Source organism: Mycteria americana, chromosome 2 (assembly GCF_035582795.1).
Source record: "Mycteria americana isolate JAX WOST 10 ecotype Jacksonville Zoo and Gardens chromosome 2, USCA_MyAme_1.0, whole genome shotgun sequence".
NCBI lineage: Eukaryota > Metazoa > Chordata > Aves > Ciconiiformes > Ciconiidae > Mycteria > Mycteria americana.
The window spans coordinates 60400586-60425119 of NC_134366.1; the positions used below are offsets into that span (position 1 = coordinate 60400586).

General features: G+C 41.9%; 1 protein-coding gene across 5 annotated transcripts in view; it reads right to left on the reverse strand.

The window, feature by feature from the left end:
- Positions 1–1911: 1911 nt before the first annotated feature.
- Positions 1912–24534, reverse strand: part of NFATC1 (nuclear factor of activated T cells 1) — a 117863-nt gene continuing 95240 nt past the window's right edge. For 4 of the 5 annotated variants that reach the window (XM_075493650.1, XM_075493647.1, XM_075493645.1 and 1 more), the window contains one exon: positions 1912–3275. In XM_075493650.1, coding sequence (XP_075349765.1) covers positions 3273–3275 — 3 coding nt within the window. In that variant the 3' untranslated portion in view covers positions 1912–3272. Of the gene's footprint in view, positions 3276–13653; positions 13798–24534 lie in introns of all 5 variants that reach the window. The other variant, XR_012774294.1, reaches the window with a different exon arrangement.

The following is a 24534-nucleotide window of genomic DNA, read 5'->3' on the forward strand; positions in this document are numbered from 1 at the left end:
TCTAGAAAAATCAAAGAAGCTCAGGTTTTTCCAGTGTTTCTGTATGATTTGACCCATCAGGTGTCACATGTTAGTACATACAAATGCACCACCTGATGAGGTGACTAGAAACCCACACCCGTGTTCAGCCCAGCTTTGACTAAGCTGACACCCTCCTGTTGCCCCTTCTCCTTCGGGGCAGAGCAGCGGGGAGATTCAGGGAGTAGGACCCATCATACAGATCAGATCCATCATACAGATCCATCACACATATGCAGCTTGTAGCAAGCCATCCGCTTCTGCCAGTCTGTGGGCAGCCCTCCCCTTGCAGGGCTATGAAAGCCTCCAGCCTAACAAAAATCTGTCTTGTACCTACCGCACTGAAGACCACAGATCCAAAGCCTACCCTTAGCAACCCACACATTTCAGAAACAGTTCCAGGGAGAGCAAAAGAAACTGTTGTCCAAGCAATATATACAGATGCAAGTACTTTGTTGCATGATTAATAGTTTGTTTCACGACTTACAATTCATCCTCTTTTTAATAGTCAGAATCACCCCTGGCAAAAGTCTTTTTGAACATACCTATAGGGACTATGCTCTAAGTTCAGAGCGTTGTGGCTTTTTGGTTCTGCTTTGTTTTCAAAAAGGGTTGATGAAAAACATTTTCATAAACTGAGCAACAACCATAACACACGTACAAAAACAAGATAGTAGTCTCATACGGGAAATATTTCTGCTTTCGTTTTTATTTTATGAATACATATACAAGAGATGCATAATCTTCCATTATCCAGACTTAAAAGTAACAGGTTGGTTTTTTGTTTTTGTTTTTTTTTCCAAAATAGCTTAAAGAGGAAAATAAAAATAAGGATGAAGGAGGTGCAACATATCCAAACCATACAGTTGAAAACCCTGCTAAAATTAGTGCTGAAATGTGAACATGTGGAGGGTGTGTCTGTGTGTGTGTGTGTATTGTCCTGTGTCCTAAAAGCCTCACCCAAGGTATTTATGTATATGAATAAAAAAATGCTTTGGCATAACCAGAGAGTCCTCCATGCACACTTTGTTGACATTTCTGAAATACTGAGAGAATAAAATCCGAGAATTTTATCATATATCATTTTCTCTCCTTGGCAGCAACGTCTTTAAATGCAGGGGGGAAATGAGTAAGAGTCTGTTGGCAAGAGACTTTACTTCCATACTAAGATGGTTGTATTAGCAGAATGCAGAAGGATGCAAACAGCTTCAAATAGAAGAGATGGAGATATATATTTTTATATAAGTATATAATGTAAAAATTCTTATTTTATATGAGAAAGGAAGATTTGTCATAAAATGAACCACTCTAAGACTAGCTTCCAGCAAAACATTTTGCTTTATTGGATCTCTTTTCTAGCTACAAGTCAAGCTGACATCTGTCAAGCTTTTCAACTTTTCATATGGCAGTCTATAAGAAATGTTTCATGCAACGTCTACAATGCTAAATACAGGGTAAATAACTGGGATTAAACAGGTGAGGAATAACAGACTATTATAATGACCAATAACAGCATATTATGTACATATAGCCATATTATATTCTCATGTCTTCACAGTAATGTGCAAATGTGACAAATATGGCTTTCATTTTTTTTTCTAAAGAAAGTAAGACATAATTAGACAGAATAATGTTTTAAAACGCTTAGGAGGATTTCACCTTTTTGTGAAACCCATTCAATCTTCATTGCATTAGGGTTAAGGAGCCACCCCAGCACGGAGGTGTAGTTCAGGTGTATTTCCAGGAGGGGGCATAGATTCCTAAGGCACAATATTAATGTTAAACATTTTTAATTTAAGTCATGCTATTTTATTTTAGTTTTGTTTTATTTTTTTGGTTATATGAAATAATAGGTTGTTGCTAGTTATATAATAAGCGGTTGATTGTAAAAAATACAATGTTAAAGGCTACACTACATGCCTACCTGTAGCTCCAGAAACATTAGCTAATCTGAAAACACACTATACAGCGCTGCATATTAAACCTTTCTGGTTTTTTGGTAATATTCTTTTTCATACATGTAGCAGACAGTTATAAGGCTTCTGCGGAATAATAACATTATAACTGAACAAATATTTTACACACTTCCATAACGGTATTTACAGTTACTATAACTCATATTTTGTCATTTGGTAAATAACATGTATCTTGTATGCATCCTTCTTGCCTATCTAAAGTGCTTGCTTAACTGCATGAGGAAAGAAAATGCATACCTGCTTTAGGTGCAACAAACCCTCAAAAGAAGTAGCTGAAATATTTGTTGTGGATCTGAAATGCATTCTCAGAAATTGAAATTATTGCTAAATTCAGTGCCCTCACTAGGCAATCATCTATATTATTTGTCATATATAAATATATGCATATATACTAGTATGTATGTACATGCATACACATTCATCTATCATGTAATAGATAGATTTCAATTTTTTGTCCATCAACCTCTTTTATTTTGTGCTATTCAACTCACTTGTGCTATGACTGAAGCCAGATTAAAATCAGAATCTTAACATGCTACTACTAACAACCCTATGATTCATTAGCACATAATAAAGACAATATGCAAAAGAAAGCTGAGATGATGACAAATCAGGAGGCTTTTGAAATGCACTGAGAATAAGGCAATAGGCTGTACATTACAGCAGAAGAAAAGCTGAAGAAATTCTGGAATTCATAAACGCATCTTACTGGAGTAGTGATTGCTCTCCCTACTTTGCTGCAGAGTCCTACGCTTTTTTCCAATATCACTCTCCAGAATGCAAGCTCTATAGTTTCTGCACCTACCAACACTTTTAATGGTAGCAAATTCAAAGCTTATTAAAAATGCCCTGATGCCACAATCTGGTAAAATAAGGCACTTCCAGGGCTATATTCCAGCAGTGCCATGCCAAAAAGATCAGCACTGGGAAGAAGCACTCAGATTTTGCTGAGTTTCCTAGTTTTGTCCCATGAAATGTGCCATCTCGGAGCGTACTCCTTCCTCTTTCTTTCGAGATGATTTTCTTTAAAGAAGCTGTTTCATCAGTTGAAGTTGAGGAGCTACTTCTTTATAAGCAAGAGGTAAATCTTCAGTTCCTGACATTCAGTAAGGTGGAAGATCAGAGTGGTACCAGGCAACGTCTTCAGTTTATTCGGTATCTCTCTACTCGAGCTGACATGCCAGCTAAGTCAAAAGTGTGTGTGGATTTCATACTAGGCCCGTATTGAAAGCTACGAATGGACATTGGTACTGGAAAGGTCATTCCTTATAATTTCATTTACTGCAAAGAAAGAAGACAAGAGAAAAGGAATTGATTAGTATCCCACTGCTGCAGGAGGGTCTCTTCAGTACACAGCCCCCCCAAACTTGCATCCGTTCCTTGACAGCTTCAGTACAGCTCTGAACAGTAAGCGTAACATCACGAGATAGCTAGTACAGGCTGATCACAGTGCAAAACAGCAAGATTAACCAAGGTTATTAACATGCTAAATACTGTGTGAAACCAGACATCACAAGAACAGCAGCATCCTGGATCCTTGATTGCATCAAACATATTTAACATTTCAAATCAGTTACAGATAAAACTTTTCATTTGCTCTAGAACTGGCTTGGAAACGTAAAGCAAAGAGAACCACAAGAAATCTTAGAATAATCTACCCCTTCCATAAAAAGAGCTGTTTGGAAAGTATGTTAGCCATGGTAGGTGCTGATGGCAGAAAGCTGCCAGCCACTGAACCTGGGTATGTGCAGCTGCAATGCCTAGATAGAATATGACTTCACATGCTGATTTTTTTCCACCGTGGGATGATATTAGGAAACAAAAAAAAAGAAGAAGAAGAGAAGAAACTGCTGCGTGTTTGCCCATTCCCTTGTACTGGTAACACATGTAAATATATACCCTCCTTTCGTGGTGACCAACACGCCGGACACACAGTCTTTGCTCCTATCCGCACAGACAGATGGGAGGGATGAGCAAGTTAAAACCCTTGGTAAGAGTCAGAGAAAAGAAAAAACAAGGTCCGCTATCTCAGCATCAGCCAGTCAGACTGCATCTCCACTGATAAAGTGCTGTTTTCTTTATTCACGAGTCTTCTTTCATTCTTTTTCCCCTCCCCTGCAGATCATCAAGCAATACAGTTTCCCACACTCCAATTATGTCCATTTATCAGCTTGTGATTTTTGGCAGATGGACAGGAAATGACTGAACCTGGCAAAGGCCATCTACAGTGGACTACACAACATCCCTTTTATTTCCACCCCACCTCCCTGCAGCAACTGCCACCACCTGATTTACGTGAAGATAGACAAAATGCCATCAGTAGGGCTATCACCACTTCTGAGTTTCCCTAACATTGCTGGGAGTGGAAAACACATGCCCACGTCATGGAAGCACCACGGAAAAGCCCGTGTTTTCCTTTCCTCGTGGGCTGCTGTTCACAGCCATCCAGATAACTTCACATGTTTACTAGAAAAGACAAAGCCTGTCTAAAACCAACTTCCTGAAGCAATTAGCTGGGTTTTTTTGGTTTTGTTTTTGTTTTTTTTTCTGAAGACCTATTGCCCATTTAGTAATTGCAGCACATGAATCAGCCAGGATTTGTGTCACAGGTCCTGGCCACCGAAACCACTTCTACCAATGGATAGGCACACCATACTTCAGAAAGGAAATATCAGTTGTATTTGTAACTACCTATTTATGGCAGCAAACTAAGAGCGGTATGGAAATGAGATGTGAAGACAAAGCAGTTCTTTCTCTTGAGAGTGCCGTAGAGTTCATCTTTAATATTACCAAACAGTGGAAACAAATTCAAGCAGCAAGCCCTGCTCTGTGACAAAGACCGCCCTGCATGCATCTGAACACAGCAAGAAGTGCTACCCCATTTACATGCTGCAAGACTCCAGGCAGCTTTTGGGACCGAGTTTCTGCCTTGAATGTAAACAGCGCGCTTCTTCTGTGGGATGATTTTTCCATGATGCTTTTGTACAGATAGTTTCTTTGATAAACTTCTCAAAGCAACATTGGGTATGCAGCAAAAACACACAGTGATGTCTTGGTGTTGAGCGTGACAATGAAAATAAATCCTCAAATGGACCAGAAAGTGTCACAGTTTTGCTAACTTTCCCTCAAAGTTTCTGTTACACCAAATAAATTTAAGATACTACTCAAGGCAATCCTCAGTCTTTGTACAGGTAGTCATTAGAAACATTAAATAACTAATCTTCACAGCGCTTCTGTAAAATGTGAACATAAGTATCACTGGCATTTCACAGATGGGGACAAGGAGGTGGAAAAGCTGAGGAGCTCCCCATCTCAGTCAGGGTTAGCACTCAGGTATCTCGAATCTCAGACTAATTCTATAGCACATGCTGAGGTACTCTTGCTTGATTCATTCAGTAAAACTTTCAAAAGTAACATCCCCCAGCCCACCAGCCCATGCTTTCCCCTATTAAAACATTTAGTAAAAGTACTTTGGAAGCAACTTGATGACATGAGGGTCTAAGAGCCAAAGGTCCATCTCCCAAATTGGCTTAGGCACTCAGAGGCTGCCCTTTCCAGCCACGCTAGGTATCCTCAGCTGAATCTTCTGTCACTCAAGCACTGTAGGACACATGGCTTACCCTAGAGTTGATGTGACTTCTCCTTTCAGCTGGGAGACCACCTGCCCTTGGCTCAGCCCATAAGACCACTGCAGTCCTTTGGTTAAGCTCTCTCTAGCTCTCAGCAGCCAAACTGATCTGTCCCCAGCTGAAATCACTTGTAATTTTGTTATCAACTCCAACAGGATACAGATTAGACCTTTGGTTTTATTGATCATTTTTATTATATGTTACTTTTTTTAACAGAGGTGGACTTCTGCTACCTTGATGAGTAGCAGTGAAGTCTGGTGTCCTCATGTAACAACATCTGAGAGCTATTCAACAACAGCCACTACACAATGGCAGCATGGACTCACTAACTGAACCTCAACCAAAGTGCACCCATTGCCACCAGATCTCACAATCAAAAAGGGCCAAAAACGCTAAGAGGATGTTCAACATCTCTCTCATCCATGGCGGACCATAGACAGCATGGCTCAGACACAGGTCTCTGTTTCACTGTCGCTTGTTCCCCTTTACCCACCACAGTGCCGAAAATGCAAAAATTCCCAATAACGCAGTGGAAAAAACCTACAGAGAGGGACAAGGGTGCAAGCACAAGGCCCAGGTGGGGCAATACATGATCTGGTAAAGCAGCCGATCTTGTAGAGGCAGACCGCTAGCAGAGCACTAATCACGAGAGCTGAAAGGGGAAGCGTGCTGAGAGCGGGCTTTCCCATGCTGCCCGCCGAGGCACCTGAGGCTGGAAGGAAAACCCTCTGGCAGGTGGGAACGAGGGGAAACCAGGCAGCAAGCACATGTGAAGTGTGCTGGGTGACGCTTGCTGGGTTCAGCTAGAAGGATGCTCCTCGCCACCTCCAGCTGCATGGTCTAGCACTCTCATGAAGACACTCCTCTCTCCCTCCAGGTCTGAGAAACAGACATTGAGGGAAAACTTGTTGGGGGGGAAAATGCAGTTTTGGGTCAGTCAAAATGGCATGAAAATATGGATTACATTTCTCAAATAGTTTCAAATGTCTTTAGCAACAACATTTTTTATTTCAAATTTCTGGGAAATTTGCTTCTTTTAATACTCTAAAACATATTAACATTTTTGTTGCATGTTAGGAAATGTTTTATTTTGGATCTAATGGAATGTTTTGGAATGTTTTGTTTGACCCAAAACTGTTTTTTTTTCTCTTTTGGCAAGAAAACATCAGATATTCTTGTTGTAGGTTGACCCCATATTGTCCTTCCCAACAGTAAATAAAAAATTCTGTTACTGAAGAACGGCTCTGCTGAAGCGTCCTGTATGTCCGTCCGTACCAGTGTTGCATCTACCACAATGGCCAGCAGCCAATTCTTTGGGAAAGAGCATAGGAACCAGGCACACCTCCGGTGATGCTTTCTCAGTACACCTTTACTCTGCTGGAGGGCTTTGTGAGCAAGAGGAGCTCTGCATCCTTGTTTCTAGTAAACTTTGATGAATTTTCTTCCGTGAAGGTTTCTAATAACCTTCTGAACCTATTTTGGCCTTCACGGTTTCCTGCAGCAACGGGTTCCACAGTTTAAGGATGTGCTGGTGGGAAAAGTACTTTTTTGTTGTTTTCAATTTTTTTCTTGATAATTTCATCCATGTGTTGTGTGAACAAGCTGATCGTTCCCTGTTCACCATCTCCTTTGCCATCCATCATACTCCTTCCCCTTGGTATCCTCAGAGCTCCACTCAGACCTGTAGGACCACTGCAGAACTCCCCAGAGAGGTAAGATATACTGCTTGTGCAGAGAAAATAATTGGTATTTTCCTCTTAGTTCCCACCTTTCTAACAAAATATTTATTATATAATTGAGGAGAGTGAGCTGGTTGCATTCAAAAACTTGAATGCTCAAGTTTTGGCTTACAAACCTGTTACTACAAGAGGATTGTGTGTGCTCCACAGAACAGCAGTATTCAGTGCAAGCAGTATTTTGGCCTGGGTTTGAGTTTCATTCCTAAAGCAAATGCTGGTCTGTGATGCCGCTGCTGCTTGGCTACACGTCCAGTCACGTCTGTAATACCATTCCAGGAGTAGCTGTGTTTTCAATGAGCGCAACATTCTTCAAAGAAAGGTTGCAAAGGCTTTACACTCATTTTTAAAACAACATAACCTAAGTAGTCAAAAAGACCCATTTTATAGACAGGACAGATGACACCCAAAGAATGACCTGGCTTGCTGGAGGCCCTACATACAGCTTAGCAGCAGATCTGGAATAGCATGCAAGATGTTTAATTTTTAATGCCTAGATTAACACAACGCTTCCCTTAAAGCAACAGGTTGATCCCTATCAGATCAAACAGCTGAGTACAATGATTTACAGCACCTTTGTCATCAGATTTTTTTCACTGTTTTTCTGCTGGCTTTGGGGAGGCAGGCCACTGTTGCTTTTATAGCTAACACCTACAGTTCCCCACAATGCCCTCCCTCAACCGATATTTTCCATTGTCACGTTCAGCTTTTCCACTGACAGAAAGTCAAAAAAATAATAGTGCTGAGAAATGCAGGTAACACGTGACCTCTCTACCTGTCAAGGAGTCTGAAAGAGGAACCTTTCCTTTGCTAAACAGCAGATGCCACGGTAGCAGGATGTGGTGAGCTGTTACACCACATTTTAGTTTAATAAGGAGTTTTTTCTTCTTGTATTTAATTTTGCTTTAAATACCCTTGCAATGGAAATTTTTGCTTTACTAATTAGCAAAATCAGTGTCTTACCGATGCAACAGTTTGGGTTCCTGCACAGAACAGGACAACCAGATATATCTGAACAAATGTGGGTTCCATATATAGATGTGAACTTCATAGGAAATGGAGTATTTTTAACATTTGGTGGCTGTATGTGGATTCCATCAACTGGCAAAACTTTAAATTTCTGCAGACTTCTGCTTTCCTTGTATCTAACTACTAATATGGATAACATTGTGGCCTTTTAATAAAATACCTGTTCTTCTGAGACAAAGTTCTGCCTTCCAGCTCAGATTTTGATCCCACTTAGATCAAAGAAGTTACAAGGTCAGTGGTGCAGGGAGCGGAGAGAAGGCACAAGCAGGGGGTTTCCACAACTGGGGAGCTCTTTGGGGCTACAAACATGAGAGCTTGGAAGACTTCAGACTCCTAAAGGTGAATGTTCCCAAGAGTAAAAAAATGGAAGGTGAGCTGACAGCCGTGGTCAGACCCACAATTATAAAGAGCTGAGTCTACAGTTTTGAGAGGGAATCATAGCACTTTGAAAACATATCCCAGCTCTGTCCGCTTTGTTGGTGGTAACATTAAGGCTCCAGTTTCTGGCCGGGTTAAGCCGCTGTCTCTTCACACATTGCACACCGAAGGCTGCAGAAGTCAATGACCGTCTTTCAACTGACTTCAATCCACTTCAGCAGCGGCCCAGAGAAGTTTCTACAAGGAGATTGAGTAGCGGAGCTGTGGGTTGTATTTATTGTTGTGCCCCTTTCTGACTGCATGCTTCTCTGTCAGAAGCGAGCTTTGCGGTGCTCTGCTCCACTCTTTTTTAAGGGGCGTGATAGAGTTGAAGCAAAAGGGCACTGAGAGGTCTTGTGCAGAGCTGACACTTTGACACTACTCGCTAGATGTGTACATGTCCCTGTTCCTGTGTAAACAGTGACGGCATCAGCTCAGTTCCTTCAGGATGGTTTTTGGTTTTCTTATCAATAGGAAGAGCCACACGGCATGTCCCAAGATATCTAGGCCTTCAGGGTCACGTCAAGCTTTTTTCCACAGCTGACTAACCAACCTTTGCTTGTTACTTCACGTCCACCTGTGACTGCTGGGGACCATCATCTCTACCATACAGCAGAAATGAAGCAGGACGTTCAGATGCTGTAAAGCTCTCTTGCCAAAAAGGAACAAAAGCAACCTGCTCTGACTGGTTGACGTGTCATGGAAAATACGAGTAATACCAGCTGCATCTTTCAAGCTACATGTGCGAAAAGCCTCTGTGAAATTGCACCCGGATTCTGCCGTGTCCGGACAATAATGCTTCATCTTTCAGATGGGTGTAACTGCCCAAGCAATGCAGTGCCATGTTTGGATACCACGTTTGGATACCACATTTGGACATGTTTGACATGGGTCAAACTGCACAGCTAGGTGTCACATTTGAGTAATCTTCAGAAAAAAGTAGCAGTCCTGAAAGCAAAACTGCTTCAGTTTGGCTCATCCTTTTTGCCTTCCAGCAGAATTCACTAGCTCAGGTCAAGCTTTATGTCGGTACAACCACAGCGGCTCCCAGGTCAGGGACCTCACATACCTCATTACACAGTGCAGACATACCCCTAAGTGCTCTGAATTTCCACTGTCAGCAACAGCTCACTGCTCATGAGCATTGCGGAGCGGGGACTGTGTTCTCCTCTCCACTGGCTAAAGCTCTGACCATGCTGTCACTATTCAGCATATGAACAGGGACAGGGAAACATAACTTTGGAGTAAGTCTATGAGTTTGATGCTGACACCACGCTACCTGTAGTAATGCTTTGTAGTATGACGTTCACTTTGCTGTCTATAATTACTGCCCTTGGATTTTTCCACCAGCGATGCCACATCTTGCTCCATCAGGCTCCTGTGCTCTCATATGCCCTTCATTTCAGATGAAATGCCACATATTAGCATCACTGAAGAGGAATTCAAAGTCACAAATGAATGCAGAGGAAGCAGCAATACAGGAGGAAAAAATGTTTTTCCCTTATCACCATGTACAGATTTTATTTAAAGAGAAAAATGGCTAAATATAGACACATATACAGCGAGTAAAGAAATGAAGCTCCTGGTATAAATTCTCATCACATGAGTAAAATCCTACAGTTTTTATCAGGGTGCCTACTTCCTCACTACTAATAAGCAGCACTCCTTTCTGACATATGAAAGCTGCAACAAACAACATCATAGAATTATTACTTAAATCACTGAAAAAAATAGGGCTGACTTAGAGAAATTTTTTTTCAAAGCTAGTAAATATTGTCCAGTGAATAAGAAAAAAAATCAGAAAATAGTGATACAAATTCCTGAGGTGCCAGCCTGTAATGTGAAACTATAGATCACATTAAAGCTTACTGAATTAAAAACCAAACAAAACAAGTATTGTGAAGCAATGGAAAATATAACTTCACACGTTCCGTAAAGAAGTCAGATCTTGTATTACCTCAGGTGTCCTGGATGTGTTTAAACCTTAAACTTATTTTTATCTGTTTAATCATAATAAGACACCATCACAGGGCATGCTATTTTTGGAGACAGCGAATAGGACAGTGGAGCAAGTGAGTGACAACAAGTAGCAGGTTTTAATAAAACATGATCCTCCCATACGAACGTCAGCTTGGCACGATGGATGGTATTGTTGTGCACGACAGCCATTAACACAGAGTCATTTTCCTACCTGCTCTACCCTCTGCCTTATTTAGCTCAACAACTCCAAATAACACAAAATCTCCCATAGCGGCTGCGCTGCGGAGCACTAACGGGAAAGGTTCTTTGCTGTAGTGTAATGACAGCACTGTGTGGCAGTAATTTAACCGGAGCTCTTGATTAGGTGCCCAGACTAAATGAGTCCCATCCTATCACACCAAAACTCCTGGGTTTGGATTTTTTTTCATCCCTCCCATATGCAACCCCAGGAACGCCCTGTGTCTCTTGCTCTGCAAACACTTAGGGATGAACTCCCCAGCTGCTGGGAATTAGCGCAGGAATCAGCAGAGCTGCAGTGATTCCCAACACACTGGGGTCTAAACTTTAGCTCGTTTTTACTCTCAATCTGAAGGTGGCTGCGCTCAACCTGGTTTAGCTTTTATACCAAAGAATCAGAGAGTCAACAGGAGTTTTCAGTAGCCCTCACTGAGGCCAACCTTGCCTGGAGCGGCTGGGGTTTGGGCTGTGCAGATGCTGCAGGATCTGCCCCGGTATGATGCAAGCCACATTTGACACACACATACACACACACGTGAGGGCAGGGCTAGGCAACGGACAAATAAACCACATTTTAACCAAAATTATGTGTTTATGTTCCTAAGAGCATCTGTAAGGGAAACAAAACAGACATATTTTACGTTTTACACAAAATTTCCACATGACAGAAGAACTACGCAAATGCTACCTAAGGCAGCCAAAACCCAAGGTCAGTACTGCTGGGAGCTTTGTGGGTACCAGTCAGGAAGGAATAAGGAAGAGCACGCACCGCTTTGCTAGAGACAACAGAAATTTGCCCCTGCCATAAGAAATACAGTAATACAAACTGATCCGGGTGACCAGTTTTTCTTTCCAGTTTAGCGCCCAACAGTAAAATACTGCTGTCAGACCCCGGCATTCAAAACTCATGAATCATGCCCTGAAGCATGACAAGAGTGGATTCAAAATCGAAACAAATTTAAAGGAATTCTGCATTTGCCTGTTTTTTAGCCTCCAGACATCTCTAGCAGTATTTATTAAACCCGGAATGTAACAGAAATGAAATTCCTTTTTTCCTTTCTACTCTCATATTTCTGATCCCATCCCACAAGATTTGCTGTACCTCACAACTGGCAGTCAACTGCGGTGTGGGCAAGACTTGAGACGCAAGGCTCTCAAAACATCCCACGGCTAGAAGAGCAAGGTTAAATCCCACCTGATGGCCCCAAGGGCTGGCAGCTCCCAAAGCTTACAGGCAGTGAACGGGAGAGGGGGAGTGGGTCTGGACCATGCTGCAAAGCCCTCAGTCCAATGCTAGAGGCTGCTACTTGGGAACCTCCTGCCCTGCCCAGGGAGCCTTCCACGCAAACACATCCAGCCCAGCACCGGTGATTTCTGCTGGCAGCCGGCACCAGCCTTTTGGACCTCACATGGCAATCCTGTATCAGGCCAGACCTTTCCACATAATGCAAGAAGGGTTTTCCCCCCATGCTGGAAAAGTGACAGATTAGCTTTAGAAAAAAAAAATTTCTGGGGGTACAGCAGGAAAAATGGGAGCAAGAGAGGATCCATAATCTCTATGACTTACTGATTTCAGAGTTTAAAAAAAGTCAAATAAGACTGAATTCCTCTATTGATTATACAATTATTAATCTTTTTAGAAGCTTTTCCAACATTGCACATAATGAGCAATTCATCAAAGCATATTAGGTGCCACAGAAGTTGCATTCAATATAAAGGGGTCATTAAGTTTCTTGTAATTGCACATTACTGAAGCTTTTGTTAGTTCTAAATCAAATCAATGGGATGTGCACGTATGCTCTTTAATTGACTTTATGTAATAACAGTGTGGCCTCTAGTGATCATCTGGAATCCTCCAAAATCAGCCACCTTGCACTGCTGTTCGTAAAAACCAGCTCATGTGCAGCTGGGCATATCAAATAAAGCAAAGAAAGAATGAATGGAAGAAAGAAAGAAATGCTTCTTTCTTTGCTTTACCCCTTGGGATCCATATGTGATCCATACCCCTTGGGTCACACAGGGGTATTTGCTGAGTGCCCGTTTCTTTCCACGGCAGAGAACAGCCAAGAGACTCAGCTCTTCTTCCACTCAACCAGCCTCAAAGTCTGATGGACTTCAGTAGGAGTAACATTGGGTCTCAACACTAAAAGTGTCCTGGAGATAGGTTAAAACAGGATCTATCTGATCTTTTTCTGAGCAAGGAGGGATATTGTTTTTTTTTATATGGACCCCTACTTGCCCTATTATCCCCACCATCAACACCTCTTTCCTTTATAGCCCTTTTCATCAGCAAACCTCAAAGTGCGTGCTAAACAGAAAAGATCAATGCTATTATTCACATCATCTAGCAAAGAGGGCACCCACGCAAGGACAATACTAGGATGCTGCTGCCTATACAATACACGATGTGCTTATGTGCTGCTTTGGGGGGCGACCACTGTTGGGCCACATTCCCACCTAGGCTGTGGTGAAGGCTGAGCTTTGTTTGCTAACCCCTAATTCACAGGATTTTTGCTCAGGCAGATAAAATGATGGCTATGAGATCACTCAGTGAGTGGCCACACGCTGCTCAATAGAAGAGAAAGGGCTAATAAAATTTTTTACACGTTTGATAAGGGTAAAGAAATTCACCTATGACTCTGCTGGGGCTAGGCTGGGAAAGGTCACGCTAGCTGGGTGAAATCTTCAGGTGATGGAACACAGCTGCTAATCTTCAGCAGTGGGCACAGAAGCAGGGCTAGCTCTGGGAATCTGCACTGGTGGCTGCAAAACAGCCTGCAAAAAAAATGATGCAGGCAAATTGTCATGCGATAAATTTGCTTGCGGCATGATGACCTGGCCACCACCATAATGCGAGCTGTACGTAAAGCCACAGGATTTTATTTTAACCATGGCAGCATCTGTTGCTGAAGAACGCTGCAGTTCAGAGAGGAATGTACATCCTCTCCATTGAGGCTCCCTGGAGAAGAGCACTGGCAGTGGTTAATGATACTCTTGCATTGGTTGTGCAAAACCACTACCTCACTAACTACATTAGGTAAAGACCTGTTCATGACAAAACTCCCATGCAGTTTGGCTGGGAAGGTTTGATCCAAAGGCTGATTTAGCAGAGCCACACTGGAGACATATCAATGCACGCTGGGCCATCGTGGGGAAACCACCTGCTGGGTGTTATTAGGTGCTCTCCCCAGCACAGAAGACGTAGCTGTGAAAACCACCACATCCAGACAGTTGCTGGACTCCAGTACTCCTTGGATGCTAAAACCGCCTATAGCAAGCGTCTCAAATTAGAGCAGCTGGAAGAATACTCTTATTTGTACATGGTCCCAGTGCGACAGAGCTGCAAACACGGCAAAATGTCTTCTCCTCTTTTCCCCTCTCCGACATGCTGTGTCAAGCTGCAGAACGGCTCCTTAGGTTGAACTGATAGAGCAATGTCAACAGAAAAAACACCAGATACAGCTGCAAAAATTCAGTAAGAATCACAGCTGGGCTCCCAGGGAAGAAGAAACCTTCCCCCTTGCAGCTCAATGCTTGACACAAGAACCGTGCTGAAGCTCAGTGCTCTCCACTAGAGAGGAAATTTATTCTGCCCCAAGAACAAAGCACAGCAAACCTGTGGCCAGCACTAGAGAATGAGGAAACAGGCACTTGAGAAACACAAGCATACAACGCTCATCTCTCAAGCACACTTAAGGACCTGAAATTTTATTCAAAATGTTTGCATTACGATTTCCAAACAACCACTCGCAGCATGCGACAGACTTCTTTTCTGACTCTTTTTGAGTACTTGGACTCCAAAACCCTCGCTTCTCGATAGCTGAGAAATGACAGGGTGCTTCCACAGCCCGGGCTGTGATCTGGCAGCACATCCAAACTCCAGTAGGAATTTGGCCTGCACTTTGAGAGGTGCTCCACACAAAATGAGCGGAAGAGCTTTAACAGTAATTCAAGAGTAGCTTTAAAAAATTTATTAATGCTACAATGAAGGAAACTGTCTGCTTACGTGAGATTCAGACAGGTCAAGTCAGCCAATTCAGGTCAGGAGGTGAATGTACGGAGCCTAACACAGCAGCTTTGGAAAATCCACACAACTACACATTGCTCGGAGGGACAGGTGGCTCCACACTCCCCACGGAGTTCAGCCAGAACATGCAGACCCCGGGACCCTAGCTGTGGGCATGCAGATGTGCAACATCTGACTCAATCTTCAGAAGCATCCTTGTGACAGGAGGTACGAACATGACCCAACAAGTGTTCTCAGCTCTCACTGAAGACCTGGGAACACAACACTTTTCAGGCTGGGGCCTTAGGAACGGTAAAGGACATTTCACTGATGTGATGAAAGGAAAAAAGTTAAGTGCAACAAAGGTTTTGGTGAAAGGCTGCGCAAGCTGATTGTTGTTTGTTCCACACAACAGCCTTTCTTGTGCACCACACCTTTAGTAAAACACAGTTACATGAAACAAATTATTATCTCCAGTAGCTTCCATCTACACGCATTTCTGAAATACTTTCATTCCAAACTGTTCCGAGAGGAAACATTATAAAGAATGGAAACCTGGCAATTAATTGGATGGAAACCTCTGTTTTCATTTTACAGAATAGGAAAAAAAAAAAGAGAGAATTATAAAAAGAATACCCAACATTAACTGCTAAGTAGGGAGATGAAAGATAAGCAGAGGCCAGCGACTGGAAGCACTCATGCACTGCATGCATTTACCTGCATTTCGACATGGTTCTGAAGGGTGGGTCAGACCCGTATTTGCTGTTCTTGTTCAAAACCACATAAACACCTAGTTAGGAACTGGGTTTTGACAGATGAAAATTCTATTTTCTTAAAAACTCACAAAATAAATATCTTGAATTTTTTTTTTCAAAGTACGGACGAAAGGCTCTTCTGGTCAGGACACAGAGCAAATATTTACAGGTGCTGGGGAGACACCATTTCCTCCCTTTAGGCTTCAACCTAGTGTCTGCCACATAATTTTATCCATTCAATGATTTTTTTTTTCCAGACATCTGCCAAGAGGAAATAACTTTGCTGTATTGGGAGTCTGGGAATCCTAGAAAACAATCTTAAATCCATAAAATAATTGAAGTGCAGTTTTACTGAGCTGTTCAGTTCGATTCTGATTTTTATTACAATGTCAACAAGAGTTTAATTTGTTTTAAAGTTTAGGTTCTTAAATCTGAGTGATATACGGTAGTTTACAGCTTGCTGGCAACAGCTACTGTGGAAAAAAAAATGGAAAGTGCATATAAAGGCGGTTCTAAGTTTGACATTGTGAAAGCAGGGAGCAGTGCCAAGAGCAGCAAACAGCATGGCTTTCCCAATCCTGGCTGGCTTTAGGGACTGCTTGCTATTGACATCAGTCGCTATGGGATACATTTCCCTGCTCTAACAAATCTCATCTGGAGCCTGTAATTAAAAAAGAAATGTCTCAAAGTGTAATTTCTTTCCCTAAAACATTTACAGATGTTAACTAGATTGCTAATGGTGTGAGATGTCTGTGGGCGGACATCTTCCTCCTTATCTGCTGTGTCAAAGAGGAAGATTTCTTTATTAAAACCAGTTCTAAAGGTAGTATCTTTTCCGTGTATGTCTTTGTGTATGGGGGTGGTGGTGTCTTTTTTTCTAAACCACTTGCTGAACTGAAAGGTTTGGAGGTGTTTTTCTTTGTCGTTTCTTCTTTTTTTCTTTTCTTTTAGAAGTAATCTCCAGAGTTAGCCTGATTTAAAAGGTATCCAAAGTGGCTAAAAATGTCTTTGCTTAGCAGATTAAGAAGTATCCCATCTGAGCTGTAAAATAATAATAATAATAATAATAGTGGTAGTAATAATAATAATAGTAGTAGTAGTAGTGATGTAAGTTTCTTGCTCTAGTGACTTTCCACCAGTACCTTTGGCTGGCGCCCTCCACTAAGTGCTGCTAAAAGCATTTATGGGAGCCTGCCGGACGACTGGGTAAGCTGATCTGCTTTAGGCGCACATTGGACACGAGAGGGGAGAGCATAAAAAAGGCATGAGCTTTTAGAAACGCGTGTCCCCGGGGAGGCGAGAGGGCGTTTTCTCGACTGGCGAGGCAGGGTGTCGGCAGCAGTGCCTGCCAGCGTGGGGCTGCCCACCTGCTGGCCCCAGCTCTGCCGTGCCGGCGGTGTGGAACGGTGATCCCAGCCAAGCACTCCCTGGCTCGCGTGGCTGGGTCGAGCATCTCCCCAGTACCCTGCAGAAGGGAATAGCTAAAACTCTTCTTCCTGACACACGCAGCCCAGACACAGTTGTCAGCTTGGGCCTTTCCCCCTGCCAACACCCCCCCGCCTCCCTTTTCTTTTTCTTTTTTTTTTTTTTTGCAACCGGCTTTGATTGGAGCCAGAGCCTGGGGTAAATCAGAGGAATTTCTAGATTTTTCTGAGTGCTGTGAGCTCTCGCTGTTTTCCGGTACCTACTTCCTGCCATATCTAAAATAACAGCAGCTGCAGGGGCCTGATAGAGAAGAGCTCCAGGGGACAAATTCTCACAAATGGGGTGGGAAAGAAAAAAAAAAAAAAAAAAAAAGACAGTTATTAGGGAGCCGATAACACAGAGAGCCAGCATCACATTCATTGTTGGAGTCGATAACACCATAGGCTGTGGATGTTGTAGTCAGAAGAAAACAAACCTGTAGAATGGCCATGGGAATGATAACTCTCCATGTTCACTGGGATAACAGAGGTAGCTTTACAGTACTTGTCCTATTGTATGGAGTATCGTGCCTCGATTAGCTAATGTCTCTGAGGGCCAGATAAGCAAGGATGAATATTCTACCCTAGAAGCTTTCATGCTTTCTCTTGGTCATGGCTATCTATGAAGAGCTGCAACAGAAAGCTCTGCACACATAAAGAAGGCCCCTCACTTCAGAGAAAAACATTGCAGAAAATGGGAAATTATCCCATTTTCCATGGAGAACGCATGGTGCGGTGTTGTCATTGTCTTGTTACAGACCACACAAAAGAGTACAGCAACTCAAGAAACCTCCCAAATGGCACAAAAGGACCTTACGTACCTGTACAACAACTACTCCAGGAGAGAAATTTGTCTTTCCTACTGGCATAGAGGGGGACAGAAACAGGCACGGTACATTCGCTCAAAATATACTTATCCACTATTTGATGTACAAGAATGTAGGGCTCCTTGAGATCCCTTTGGCCTAGGCCTTGTAACCAACACAAACATTGCTTTAAATATCAGCACACCCAAATAACCAAAGTGAGGGTTCTTAAAACCCTGCAAGTCAGTCACACCACATGTACAATACAGACAGTATTTCAGATTATTGAATGTGCCGCTAACCTTTACATATTAATGTAACATAATCTTTTACAGTTACTTTGGGAACTCTAACTTGTGTCTGCATCAACTTTTGGGGCCTTAAATTTTCACCCAGTATTAGAGATTTTCATGGTTTATTTGTTAACATACGACTTTTTTTAAGAGCATTAAGTGATAGGTTCCCGTGACTGTAAGTTGGAGCCTGATCCAAAGACCACAGAAGACAACAGAATAATTCTTATTCACTTTAATGGGCTTTGCATCAAGTCCTTACTAAACACAGGCAGATATGTAAAGGTGGTCTACAAATGCACAAGGTACAGGTCGGATGGCCTGGCAGGAAAGAATCAGTCACTGCATTTTAAACACCGTATTTTGCTCATTATTCCCTAAAGATTATTTGAAATGTTTTAATGTTGATATGCAAAAAAGGCAAGTAGATCTGTTCTCTTATTTTGCCTGAATTTTGAAGCATACACTTCTCTGATGTCAGCAGACTTACTTCTGATTCCTACCACTCAAAGAGGACAACCACATTTCTGTGTTTACTTCAGTGTGTTTGCTTTAATGCATATGTGTGTGGGTACAGTTTGATCCTGGAGCTCTAACCCACTTTCTAGGGAATAGTGGAAAACCATACACAGGGTTTTAGTAGCACGTGGTTTTTCTTTTCTAGATTCTAAACCATTTCTCTAGGCCTAAAAATCCTTGCTTTGCTTGGAGTACACAGCTCAGCTGCCAATTTTTAATTGTTAAAACAAGATGATGTCAAGCAACTTGGTTCTTCCCATCCCCAAAAGAGGCTCCTTAAAACACGAATCATCTTTGGTTCATGTTCAGGTAATAACAACTAGAATTACACAAAATGGCCAAGTTTAGACAGACTAGACACTATTCTAGCCTAAACTCATAAAACCTAAACTAGTTAAAATAATTTTTTTACAAAAAAATCACTCTTGACAATATAAAGAAAGTGAATTTGTATTTCTGCAAAAGTAGAAGTAGTTAGAAAATATGAGGTATTGCCTAATCCTGTTTTAAGCACTGTTAAGGCTGTGCTGTATTACGTATGCTTATAGAGTAGTACATTTATGGTAAACCGGTTAAGGAATTTGGGAGTACGATTAATGAACTTTCCTTTCACACTAGATTAGATCAGATCACAGAAGGGTATCAATCTGTCATGATTCTCAGCTTTTGTTCAAGAAAGGCGAGCGTAGCAAAGGTCAGAGACAGACTAAAGAGCAGCACTGCAATTATTTACTGACATGAGACTGGAAAGAATATCACATAGCTACATGGAGCACAACTTGGACTTTAGACACATAGGAAAGAATGGTTCATTTTATGCCACTAATCATAGCCAAGGATTAAGATATTTTGGAAAAGCCCTATTATTTCTCATTCTGCAAGCCAGGATTTCATTACTGGTAAATCATGAAATTTATGAAGTCCATTCATACAAATTAATTTCCTTTCCTGATTTCTATTGGCATGTGAGATACAGATACATAATATAAATAAAAGTCTGTAAAGGAAAAGAAAAAGATACACAGAAATGTCTGCTTGTACTTAAAAGTGGGGTAATCTCAAGTAAGGATGTAGCTAGAAGAATCACCCCTGCAGCTAGTACATTCATTCTTAAATAAACAGGCTTAGGGTCTGAACAAGTAGAAATCAGTGCAGCTGCACTTCATCTAGATGCATCTATGCTGACTTACTCTAGTTGTAACTATCAAGAATAACCAGAGGTGAGGTAAGTAGTCCCACTCCAAGATTTTAATTTTGCAGCAGCAGTGTAAAATCTATACATCTTTTCTGTGTTATGAGAAATATTCCTACTTAGACATGTTAAAGAAGAATTCTTGCAATCATTTTAGTGCGTCAAGGTGTGGGGTTTTCCCCCTGCAGCGGTGCTTCCCCTCAATGAAAGTTTTTCATATGAAATTTAAATCTGTCTTCAGACAACTTTCTGAACACTGACATTTTTCAGAAAAAAGGCACAGGGGGGCAGTGGCCCGCACTGCTCAGGGGACCATGCACAACAAAAAGCATGATACAGCCTCATTCAGCATGACAAGCATCTGCCAGCTCCTCCCTGAAACAAGGTCTTAACTGACAGCAGAGAAATTACGTTGATCGTTGCAGAAATCTAGATTCCATCATCAGAGAAACCATAAATATAGCCACTGAAACATCAGGTATACAGCTGGCTGATCTCTAGCTGGCTGACCAAACGTTTTAAGGGTCACAACTCACATGATCAGACATAGGCAGTCCTGTCTCCTACCACCTTCCTGACTAAAATAAAAAAAGACAGTAAGTTTGCTTCAAATTTCAAAAGCAGATTTTTTTTCTGAATACTCACCTAACAACCAAAGAAATGGCCCATCCATTTGTAGGTTTCTTGGAAGGAAATCTGGCATCTCTACCAAAAGCTCACTTTTCATACTCTTTGTGCTGAGTGCTTGAATCTGAAATATTCTTTATAATAATAAAGTCTACCCCACTGTTAGCTAATTGTACTGTTATATAAGGGCAGGCCCTATTCCAGCAAACCAGTTCACTGGGGCAGAAGATGCAGCTTGTGTGCAGCAGCCAGCAGGGCAGAGACTCTGGTACTAGATCTTAACAATCAACAAAAAACTGGATCATACAGAAACATGTGCATTTTGTTGCTTTTCCGGTTTAAGATGGTGATATTCCTCATAACCAATTCAGCAGTAGGGAAGGGTTTAGAGAAGAGTTTTCTCTTTTGGTTGAGCAGATGATTTTTTTTTTAAAGTGTCCAAGTGATTTTGGTCTGGAAACACAATTTTTTGATGAGACACCATTCAGTCCAGGTGCTTTTCCCAAGTTAATATTAAATATAGCTTTGGAAACTTCAGCAGATGTTCTAATTTCTTCTAGTTCAAATTTTTTGTTGCTACTACTCTGCCTTTATTTAAATAGCTGGCTCTAATTGATTCTTTAATACAGTGATTCATAATGTGTTGTGAATCTTCTGTTAATTTACTTGTGACCTTGTTATTATTTCCCCTGATTTAACATATCCTGTTTTAGAACATCCATCGAAGTTGATGGAAAAATTTTTCATGGCATTTGGATCATGTCCTAAATGTAATTTGAATGCCATCTTTCAAAAATTGCAAAGTAAGGGGATTTCCTGTTTTATTCTTCAATTGTATAACCTTGAAAACGAGCTTTTACAAATCCTCCTCTGCCTTGTCAAAGGCTGATCACTTCTACTCCTTCTAGCAGTAGTTTTTCTGGGTAATTTCTAATTGGGGAAGAGCCAATGGATAATATTTTCTGATTTTTCTCATTTTTATTGAATACCCTGTTACACTGCAAAAGAAGTCTTAAAACTGATATGAAAATTTCTATCTAAGTTCAGGTGACGTGACTGTATTTACTCCAAGAGCACTTCCCACCCCCTTCTTTTCTACCATATTTTGGGCTCCCTACAGGAGCTCTCTCCACCAGTGGTAGCACTGAAGCCCCTTCCTCGCTCCTTAGAAAACTTGGCAATAGAGCATGGAAATAACTCCCAGGGTTATCTGAGGGTCCTGCCCCAGTGGAGCCAGACCACCGAAACCTCCTACCTCCACACAGTGCAGCCATCTCACTGCAGATCAATACAGACAAACAGACAGGCTCCTCTGACTTGAGCTTACTCTTCAGATACACTCTCTCCTCAGATACGTCTGTTTAATGAGCACATTGCTCATTTCATCATCTCCTTTCATTTTTCTCTATAGTTAAGTTATTCTGGGGCAAAGTGACGTATTCTTTAGATACAGTTCCCCATGGCAGTAAAATCCTGGGCTTTTACTACTCATTTGTACCATTTCAGTTTGAGAGAAACTCCTCTCTCTCACACCCACACTCACTCTTTCCCCTCTTCTTCCTAAATTCATCTTTGCTCATCTTTTTTTAATGGGGATCGTTATATTTAACTTTCCTCTCATTTCTCTTTTTCTCAAGCCTTCTTTCACTCTAATTACACCACCAGGTAGTTTCACAGCCATACTCTAAGTCTGAAACTTCAAAATGCTTGCTAACTGTGCTACAGCATCATGAGAAAGCTTCTATTTTTTAGTATGTTCCCCAAATAGAATAAATGTATACACACACATGCCTGCACTTGTCACAAAGGGCCCCAATCCCCCAACTGTGCTGAATCCTTGCCAGGGTGCAGCCCCATGCAGAGCCCCTGCTTCAACTGGGGGTACTGGAGTCCTGTCTCACAGATCTGACTCTGCCAGCAAGCATGCATCAACTCAGCTGAAGGATGCAGCTACCTCTGGACTTGTAAATCAGCTACTAAAATAGTGCAAGATGCTTTCACATTAGCATGTCCTTCCGGCAAACGTTTCCTTGACTTCAGCACTGCTGGTTCCTCTTTAGGACTTTAGTTTACCATTGAAATAGCGTGAAATATCTGGGATATTGGATTGCAAAAAGGTAGGTCTAAACCCTCTGCAAAGGAGATGGTCACCTTTATCTCTACAATTCTGGCTATATGCCGAATAGGGCAGAAACCAGCAGTTTGTCTGGCAACAATGGAGGTTTGCAGGCTCCTACCAAGTGGTGATCTGACACAGTATGTCCAATTGTGAGTCTATGGTTTAAGCAGACTGTAGTGGTGCTTGTCTGGCCTGTAAAGGTCCAGCCTGGGTTTCTGGAAACAGTGGGAGAATTCCTGGAAAGTTCTCTGAAGCAGCCATTGCTGCCACGTTTGTCCACTGATGCAAAAAGCATAGTCTCCCTGTGGTTGATGGCACCTTCTGCCCTGGAATCAGTTTTGCTTCTTTTTCTTTTGCAATGAGGTCTTTCCTCATCCTAACATACTCTCTATGTGGAAGAAAAAAAAAGCAAAAATCCCTGAGAACTCTTTCAAAGTTACCTAGGAACTCAGGGACTGGAGTAGACCAGCCATCTCCACCACTGGTGGCCCTTCCAAAGAGACCTCGTGCAGTGCCTGGGTGAGGTACATCTAGCCAGGGCTTGGATTCCTTATACCTTTCTGCAAAACCTGAATTTGCATTGCAACTTCCGGAAGTTCTAGCCTTTGACTGCTAGGGCCCAAGGGACAGCTCTGTATCGTCTCGCGCAATGGTTAACAGTTAATGAGTCGGGGAAATTTCTCAGAAAAAAGAAAACAAACATGAGTGTGTGTAATTGAAAAAAATGAGGACCAGTTTCTCTACTAACCTCTTTCTGTACGACAATTTCATACATAGCCATTTTAGATTGAGAAGCACATTTGAACCTCCCACTACTACTGACCCAGAGACATAGTACCATAAGGAGAAGATGCCTGGTGAGGTTGTTAATAGATCATGCAGATGCTCTGAGGTGAAAGCCCTCAAGTGAACAGCAGAGTCCAAGTGCAGCCTGGAGCATGGTGGAACCTGGAGTTGTCAAAGAGGAAAAAAAGCCAACTAATAGCAAAGAGATCAACTTTACCAGCTGCTTCAGTCTTCCAAAAGAATAGGTGGATAGCAAAAGCTCTGATGCCTGAGAAACATTCAGCAGCAGAGACAACTGCAGCTCAGAGGCATGCAGCAGCATGGAGCCAGATTTCAGAGCTGCAATGGGCATTTCAGTTCAGAAACTAACTGTGCACAACAGAAGGTCCACAGGATGGGCTTCTCCACATGACCTCACGTTTCTAAAAGGTTTTACTCAACAGGCACCTGCAGGATTTTCAGAGAAGCCAGTCATGAGTAGAAGAGACTTACGTCACTCTTGCCAACCACAACTTCAAAGAAGCAAAAGAATTAGGATACTAAGTCTTATAGCTCATGACATATATGTCTGTGTATGTGCGCACACATATACATGCACACACATACTTTCTGTGTATGGATTTGCATATACAGGATAGAAATAAAAGTTAAAATAAATATTCTTCAATTTTCTATTTTTGGAGGCTTCTCTTGTGACCCAAAATAGCATTTTTTCTACTTCTTAAGTAATTTGCAGAAGATTTTGCTTATGAGGTGGCAATGAAACACATATTTTCTCTGAAGCACTAGAAAAAGAACTGACTGCTGCTCCCAGGGTATCAAAACTGATTCGTAGTATCTACTGCAATACCTATTCTGCAACCCCAAAGATATCACAAGAGTTATGAAATGGAACCAATCCTTAGCCCTAGCTCCCACAGAAATCTAACATCAAGAGCAATCTGGA